Here is a 9135-nt window from a genome sequence, read left to right on the forward strand (position 1 = left end):
TCACCAGGTATACACTCCATGACCTTTATTTATAGCTAGAAACCAATTATGAGTGAGTACATCCCATGTTCATCTTTTTGGGTCTGGGTTACCTCGCTCAGGATAGTGTTTTCTATTTCCATCCATTTGCATGCAAAATTTGAGAAGTCATTGTTTTTTACCGCAGCATAGTACTCTAGAGTGGCTCCCAGGAGCCCAAGGCCATGTCCCCAGTTAGTCCCTTGGGAAGCTGAGAATAGGGAACCTGAAATGACCCTATCCTATAGCAATACTGACGAATATCTTCCATATCACCATAGAACCTTCATCTGGTGATGGATGGAGATAGAGACAGAAATCCACACTGGAGCACTGGACTGAGCTCCCAAGGTCCCAATGAGAAGCAGATGGAGGGAGAACACGAGCAAGGATGTCAGGACCACGAGGGGTGCACCCACCCACTGAGACAGTGGGGCTGATCTATTGGGAGTTCACCAAGGCCAGCTGGACTGTGAATGAAAAAGCATGGGATAAAGCCAGACTCTCTGATCATGGCGAACAATGAGGGCTGATGAGAAGCCAAGGACAATGGCACTCGGTTTTGATCCTACTTCATGTTCTGGCTTGGTGGGAGCCTAGCCAGTTTGGATGTTCACCTTCCTAGACATGGACGGAGGGGGGAGGACCTTGGACTTTCCACAGGGCAGGGAACCCTGACTGCTCTTTGGACTGGAGAGGGAGGGGGAGAGGAGTGAGGGAAGGGGGAGAAGGGTAGGAGGATGGGGAGGGAAATGGGAGGCTGGGAGGAGGCGGAAACTTTTTTTTCCTTTTCTCAATAAAAAAAAATTAAAAAAAAGTCAAAAAAAAAAAAAAGAAATGGGAGAAGTGGAGGGAGGGGAATCTGTGTGTGGTATGCAATGTATAAAAGAATAAAAATTAAAAAAGAAAAAAGAATTTCTAAGAAACTTGCTAAATTATAATAGAAATCAGAAAGTTACCACACTCTTTACTACACTCTCATAACACTTGAGTTCACTAATAAAACACTAATCATAAGGAAATAACACATGGTTTTATTTTTATCAGCTTTCTTGATTCAATCTTGTCTTTATATCTTTATGTATGTTTGTGAAATCTTTACATATTTATGTGAATCCAGGTTATCTGAGGGCAAACTCTGGGTCTAAATTATTCATTCTTTATCAAACATGTAAATAAATTAATTGAGGGTACACACAAAAGAAAAAAGAAAGAAAAATGAAAGCTACCCAGAATTAGCAATCCCTTCAAATCTAGTTGTCTTTAAAAACCATAAATTAGGGTATCCTTTTTCTCTGTCCTTGTCAAGAGATTATTTAGCATCATTAGCTAGGCTGTCAAGGTTCCCACTTCTCAGTCCCCAAATCTAACCCTCAATGAAGACCTTTCCAGCTGGAAACAGGAGGCAGCGTTGAGAAACAAAGGAGAAAACGTATTAACTATTCTATGGTAAAAATCAAAATTTAAATGTCCTGAGGATAGAAAGCTCAGAACAGAACACTTTTGAGACTCAAAGAATTTACAGTATATTTGGCATTCCAGTTTCCAAGAGAAAACAAAACAATATTTCAGGAGACTATTGAGGGTACTTTTCTGTCCTTCAAGATAAAAAGCTCTGTAAGGGAAAACATGAAATATAGAAAGATTAAAGATTTTCTGAATCTTTTACATGGTGGCAAGTGGAAAAAAAGCTAGAAAAGGCTGCTTATGAACTTGCTTAGAGCTAAAAAAAAAGAAATAAACAAAGATTGTCAATTTTGGGAAAACAGTCCATCCCAATGCTGCAAGTAACAGAACTAAGTGCAGCTAAGAGTCTCAGTAATTGCCTGGTTGAAGAGAAGACTCCATCTTTTTTTTTTATTTTATGTCTTTGTCCATTACACTTTAAAGATAGCAGCTTTCCACTAAGATTTAATGAACTGGAATTATTTTACCTTTGCTACCAAAGTCTGTATGTAGCTTAAGTAAAGTAGTCGGTTGCAGGAAGAGGAAAAAACACCACACTTCAAGTTTGCTGTAATGTTTCCCAACAGATGTGATTTAAAAGTCCAGGAACTATATATATTTACACACACACACACACACACATATATATATATATATATATGAAAGCCAGAGTAAATTTTCATTGGTTTAATATATTTCTTAATTTTAAAATGAAGAAGTAAAATAAAAATCAATTACTTAAATATACACACTAGATTTATTTTTTTTATTTCTACCTCTACAGACATAAAAAAGAAGACATAGTTTGCTCTCATTTAAATATACCAACTAAATTTTGACTTGTTTAAAACGAATTGATATTTTCACATTTCAACAAATGTAATTCAAAGCAATTTTAGCTTTACAGTATGTAGATAAATATGAACTAATACCTTATATTTGTGTATGAAATTATCTTGCTTATAAAATTGTGAGCTAAGTCTACAATTTTATTCACATAGGATATTTTTCAATGACTCATCAAAATTTATATAACTACCAAATTCTATAAGATAGCTTGTTTAATGTAAGTTATCACAGTCCATTCTCTAATAGGCAGAAAGTAACTTATCTCATAGATAATAAAAAGTAGGACAGAGAAAAATTAATTTTCTTGTCTCATTTATATCAATAAGTAGAGAAGTAATCAGAATTTAATGCAATGACTTCCACTGTAAACTACAATATCAATGCATGAGTCAGTTTTAGAATATGCTAGCTTTAATTAAAATACACTGCTTGAAATTTTCATATAGGTGCCCTAGTGTCTATCAGGTGATGGTGTGTGTGAGAGACATTAGCCCCTAACCACCTACAGTAGGCACGAAAAGGTGGTCCCAGGGTAAGGACATTAGAAGAGCTGACCCTGCCCTCATTGGCTGCAGCACTCAGAAGACCAGGCCTGGCCTCTCCCAGGCAGCAAAATAGAGTTGACCCTGTTGGACAGGGGTGCAGATGATCCACCCCCAAAAATGTGTAAGTGAGATCTGGCCACACCCTTCATCTGCCATATTGTGCAGTGGGCAATAAAGATAAGATCTCCCCCTTCCCTTGCACCTGGCTGCCTGTGGCAGATGGGAGGGCTGGCCCTGGGGTCTTGGCAGTGGGAGAATCTGCACTGCACTTTACGTGGGCAACTAAGTAGAGCTGATCCTTTTTTGTCAGGGGTGCAAGAAAGGCTTAATGGAGGACATGAGAGTAGGAGACCTGATCCCACTCATGTTTGTTAGCCATGTATCATGGGTTAGGGAAAGATGCCCTCCCCAAATACTCCTTTCCACCTAAGGTGGTCAGGAGAGCTGGCCCAAGGATCAAGGAAGCAGTAGAGCTGTCCCCCTCCACTGGCTGCAGCACAAGGAAGAACAGGCCCTGCCCCTCACCTGGAGAACACAACAGAGCTGACCCTCTTGGAAAGCGGCACAGGTGAACCAGTCCTGTGGACACGAAAGCAGGAGAATGGCGCCTGCCTCCCTTTGTATACCATTTGGTGGGATGTGTGGGGGAAATATGCCCCTGCCCCCTTGCCAACTGCAGCAGATGGAAGAATCAGCACCTCAGGAGCATGAGAATGAAAGGTTGGTCCTGCAACTCACCAACTGCAGTAATGGGAGAGCAAGCCACATACCTTATCTGGCAAAACAGTAGAGTGTGTGTGGTGTGAGTACAGGAAAGCCAGACCCAAAGGCATGAGGGAAGGAGAATTGGCCTTGCTCCTTCCTGCCTACTGCATTGATTGAGCTAGCTGTGGCAGGTCTGAAGAGTTCACCCTGGTGGTGATAAAGAGGGAAAGCTGGTGGGCTCACCGACCAAGCTACTGTTCAGGCCCAGAAGCCGGGCTATGAGTTTGACCACCCCAATAAATAAATTAAGAGCTAGAAAAATTTCCCTAACTGATAAAGGTACTCACCAAAGCCAAGCATTGCGACCTGAGTTCAATGCCTGTGGTGTACATAATAAAGAAGAGGAATAAACTTCTAAAAGTTGTCTTATGACTTCCCTAAGTCAGTCATGAGACATACACATGCACATACACAAACAACCAAATCAATATAATTTTAAATAAAACTAAAAAGTTGTGCTTTACGTTAAGAAATATAAAATTAAAATATAATTTTAGTAATTTCAGTCCCAAAAACAATGGGTACAATTGTATTAAACTGTAAAAAGAATGGATAAAATGCCTTGTACCTTTAAAAATCTGCTTCATCCACAAACTCTTAGATCATGTGAAGGGGATGGGCCTGCATATCCAAAGCTATGGGATCTCCATGACACAGGACAACAGAATATCCAGGAAGAATCCCATGAGGACCCATTATTAATAGGGTAGAAGAAGCCAGAGACCTTGAGCCAGATCAATGAATGACCCATTACAAAAAACACTTACAATTAAAGATGTATGGATTATGGGAATACTGTGTGATTTACCAGCCCCACTACAGCTTCCATGTCATTGTTTCTTTTCTTTGTTGCTATTTCTTTTTGCTCTACTTTTAAATTTGCTTTATTTTAGGACAGAGGGTGGAGGTGAGGGGATGGGGAAATGAGGAGGTTCAGAATGTATGATGTGAAATCCAGAAAGAAAACTAAAATAACAGGAACTAGCAATCACTGGCCACACTGTTCTTGAAGGGGACCTGAGTTCTATTCCCAGTAACTATATCCAGTAACTAGCAACTCTAGTTCAGGAAATCCATTGTCCCCATCTGACTTCTTTTCAACAAACATTCATATATTCATACACAGTTCATCATACAAACATAAAATTGAAGACAAAATGAATACTTTAAAAAGATTTGCAGAACAGTATCAAGTTCAAACTATGACAATTAACTTTAACATAATTATATCTTAATAGTGATTGATACTCACTTAACTATTTGAGTCAGTTTAAAATAAACTGTGAAATAAAATAATATTCTTTTCTTTCTGACAGATCTGGTTTCACACTTGGCAAAATTCAGACATTTCTTGAAATAATTGTTATTCCTGTCCCTCAGATTTTCTCTGAGCAAACTGACAAACTGTGTAATATAGTTAATTCATCTTTTATATTTGTACATGTGCATAGTAATTTAACAATAATAGCAACATTAATTTATACCAAAATGTATCCTGAACTTTTACTTCAAGAACTATAGGGGAGTTATATAGAATAATCTCAATAATATCTTGGGAATTAGAACAAAATATGAAAATGGAAGGATTTTCTCCATCTGCTATAACAGGCCATGCGACTGATTTATGCCACAGGTCCTGAATTATTGGTACTGATGCATATGTATTATATTTTATATGCGGCATCAAGAGATCACACCATCTGTTGAAAAGCCATCAATGATAGTACTTTATTCTTAGTAAAAACCAGAATCCAAATAACTCAGTGATTAAAACATATTTATGAAAAAAAATATGAAGTTCTGCCAAGATGGTCAAAATAGAAAATTTGATATTATATTTCTAATACTCCCTGGCCAAATAAGGCAGTCACTGGACAGTTGGTGGTATATTTCTTTGAGATGTCATTGGCCTTTATGACCCCCAACAAGATGCTATATTGTCAATAACTTTTATTACAAGAAGATACTCATCTAAGAAGAAATGATATAATAAGAAAGTAAATATTGCATAAACGATGAAAAGAAAAGTGGCAGATGCAGTCGTCAGCCTAGAAGAGTGATAGGAAATATGCAGACAGACAAGAAAAAGAAACATGAGAAAAACAGTCTAGCATTAAGAGAAAACAATATGTTTAAAAATACTGCAAAGTCTTTCATCTAAATAGCAAACATGACTTTGTACCACAAATATATTACAAATTATTTTAAACAAAATAATCAACGAAAGGAAGAAACTTATCATTTTAAATGACAAATTAGTTTAAAATATGTTCTAATAATTGAAGAGGCCGAAAAGTAAAATGCTTTTTATAACAAGCCACTCATTCCACTCCCTAGTCATATTAAAATGCACTTAACTTCAGAAAAACAAATATAGATGTATAACTACAGATAAAACATGATGACAAATTTAGAATATTTTGAAACATGAATTTCCTTCCTTGACTTGGTGATAAAGGTCTGTAATTCTAGCATTTCAGAGTCTGAACCAGAAGGAACAGGAGTCCTAGGCCAGGTTGGTATACATAGAGAATCTATGGCTAGATTGTACTACAGAAGGACATCAAATAAATTAAGAGCTAGAAAATTTCCTTAACTAATAAAGGTACTCACCAAAGCCAAGCATTGCGACCTGAGTTCAATGCCTATGATGTACATAATGAAGAAGAGGAATAAACTTCTAAAAGTTGTCTTATAACTTCCATAAGTCATTCATGAGACTTACACATGCATATATGGACATACACAAAAACCAAATAAATATAATTTTAAATAAAATTAAAAAGTTGTGTTTTATGTTAAGAAATATGAAAAAATTAAAATTTTATAATTTTAGTAATTTCAGTCCCAAGAACAATGGGTACAATTGTATTCAATTATAAAAGCAATGAATAAAATGACTTGTACCTTTGAAAATAAACTATAAATGTTCTGACATTGCTAATGCACAGATTGACACAGGAGGCTCTCTCCCTGATTTTCTTCTATTTTTCTTAGTTATAGAAAATATAAATAGTGAACTTAAAATAATAAACTAATGCTCTTCTACTAGGTGTATCTTCACCAATTAGTTGTAAATCATTTCTATAAAGACCAAAGAGAATTGAATTCCTTCAAGACATTCTACAAAACACAGGTAGTGGGAAATTTGGGCAAAAATAATTTCAATCTTGGCTAAATTGCCTTCATCATGGTTTATTTAATCACAGCAACAAAAAAGTACCTAATGGAAAAGTTAGTGTTATATACTGCATTATGGTTGTGAAGAACTGAGAAGACTGGTGATTTTTTTCTATTGTTTCATTGGTTTTGTTTTTTTTGGGGAGGGGATGGGGAGATAGTTGTAATACTCTGGAACTTCAGAACAGAAAAACAATTGAAAACTGTAAACAGAGCTTAAGGAGCTTTCTATGTAAGAGCAGGGCAGTAGTGTTGTGAGCACAACTTTCACAGTTCTGGAAAATTCTATGCATGTTACAGGAAGACAAACTATCATAAATCTTATCCATCTGTAAACACTGTGAACTACAATAACAACTAGCCTGACAAGTCATGCCTACTGGGACAATGTTATGAGAGTAATCAACCACTTATGGATTCCATTTGAGTTCTGTTCCACAAGATGAAACTTAGAGCTCTCACACTCCTAAGGTTAGACAGGTCATAGCCTCTAGGAGAGAATGTACTATTATTATTCTGCTAAATGGATATAGTATTAGTGTGACTTCAAATGATTTAACATTATTCCCATAGATTAATACCGTTCTCAAACCCCATCAGAGAAGCTTCCTTTTGCAGTAGACAGTGATTAAAAACTTATCAAAACAGAAAGAATAAGGACTAAAAAAATGTACATCCCTAAGTGGGGCATCTGTATCACATTTCTTCCTTCAACAAGGCTCAGAAATCACTGGGGAGGAGAGTAGAAAAGACTCTAAGTAAAAGCCAAAAGAGGTAGACGACTACAAAGAAGAAAACAGTGTTTTTTAGATAAAGAAGGTATATGAATTCACAGTGGTTGTGACAGCTGGCACAACCCCTACGTAAGCTCAGGTCACACAAAATCCAGTATTGTGAGAGAGGTAGCCACAAAGCCCGCCTGCCCCTGAGGAGCTACTGGGAACTGTTAGCTGCTGAGAGAAAGAGTAATAAGTGCATATTCCTGGTAAACTAGTCATGCTCCAGTAGGAGGCCACACATCCAAGAAAACATGGGCGGCACACATGGGACTGGATGGATTTTTTTAAAGGCCCAAGGTTGCATAAGTAGGGAAAAGGGATAGATCTCAGAGGAACTGGGAAAGGGAAATGAATATGAGCAAAAAGACAGAATAAGACATTTTCAGGGCGTGATTCCGTCCTGCGTGCCTGTTCTGAGGAGCAGCAGGCAGAACCTTCCGTCCAACTTCTCTGCCACCGAAGAACGCGCCTTCACCTCATGGAAGACTCCATGGACATGGACATGAGCCCTCTAAGGCCTCAGAACTACCTTTTCGGCTGTGAACTAAAAGCCGACAAAGATTATCACTTTAAGGTGGATAATGATGAGAACGAGCACCAGTTATCACTAAGAACGGTTAGTTTAGGTGCTGGGGCAAAAGACCAATTACACATCGTAGAGGCAGAAGCAATGAACTATGAAGGCAGTCCAATTAAAGTAACACTGGCAACTTTGAAAATGTCTGTACAGCCAACAGTTTCTCTTGGGGGATTTGAAATAACACCTCCTGTGGTCTTAAGATTGAAGTGTGGTTCTGGGCCTGTGCACATTAGTGGACAGCATCTAGTAGCTGTAGAGGAAGATGCAGAGTCAGAAGATGAAGAAGAGGAGGATGTAAAGCTGTTGAGTATGTCTGGAAAGCGATCTGCTCCTGGAGGTGGCAACAAGGTTCCACAGAAAAAAGTAAAACTTGATGAGGATGATGATGAAGATGATGAGGATGATGAACATGATGACGACGATGATTTTGATGATGAGGAAGCTGAAGAAAAAGTTCCAGTGAAGAAATCTGTCCGAGATACCCCAGCCAAAAATGCACAAAAATCAAACCAAAATGGAAAAGACTTAAAACCATCAACACCAAGATCAAAGGGTCAAGAGTCCTTCAAAAAACAGGAAAAAAAAAACCTAAAACACCAAAAGGACCTAGTTCTGTAGAAGACATTAAGGCAAAAATGCAAGCAAGTATAGAAAAAGGTGGCTCTCTTCCCAAAGTGGAAGCCAAGTTCATTAATTATGTGAAGAATTGCTTCCGGATGACTGACCAGGAGGCTATTCAAGAGGTTTCTCAGGAAATTTGGGATCAACCTACCCATGGACCCAGCAATACCACTCTTGGGAATATACCCAAGAGAGGCCTTATCACACAACAAAAGTATATGCTCTACTATGTTTATAGCAGCATTGTTTGTAATAGCCAGAACCTGGAAACAACCTAGATGCCCTTCAATTGAAGAATGGATGAAGAAAGTATGGAATATATACATATTAGAGTACTACTCAGCAGTAAAAA

General features: G+C 37.7%; 2 protein-coding genes across 3 annotated transcripts in view; one reads left to right on the forward strand and one right to left on the reverse strand.

Moving 5' to 3' along the window:
• Nucleotides 1–9135, reverse strand: part of Dach2 (dachshund family transcription factor 2) — a 537829-nt gene that overhangs the window by 207471 nt on the left and 321223 nt on the right. The gene's annotated exons all lie outside the window — the stretch shown is intronic.
• The window catches only part of LOC126493267 (nucleophosmin-like), a 2029-nt gene continuing 900 nt past the window's right edge, over nucleotides 8007–9135 (forward strand). Inside the window, exon 1 of one of the 2 annotated variants that reach the window (XM_050130227.1) lies at nucleotides 8007–8715. In XM_050130227.1, the coding sequence (XP_049986184.1) occupies nucleotides 8061–8715 (655 nt within the window). In that variant the 5' untranslated portion in view covers nucleotides 8007–8060. The remainder of the gene's footprint in view (nucleotides 8716–9135) is intronic. The other variant, XM_050130228.1, reaches the window with a different exon arrangement.

This window comes from Alexandromys fortis, unplaced genomic scaffold, assembly GCF_014885135.2.
Source record: "Alexandromys fortis isolate MF-2015 unplaced genomic scaffold, M_Fortis_MF-2015_v1.1 scaffold_230, whole genome shotgun sequence".
Lineage (NCBI taxonomy): Eukaryota > Metazoa > Chordata > Mammalia > Rodentia > Cricetidae > Alexandromys > Alexandromys fortis.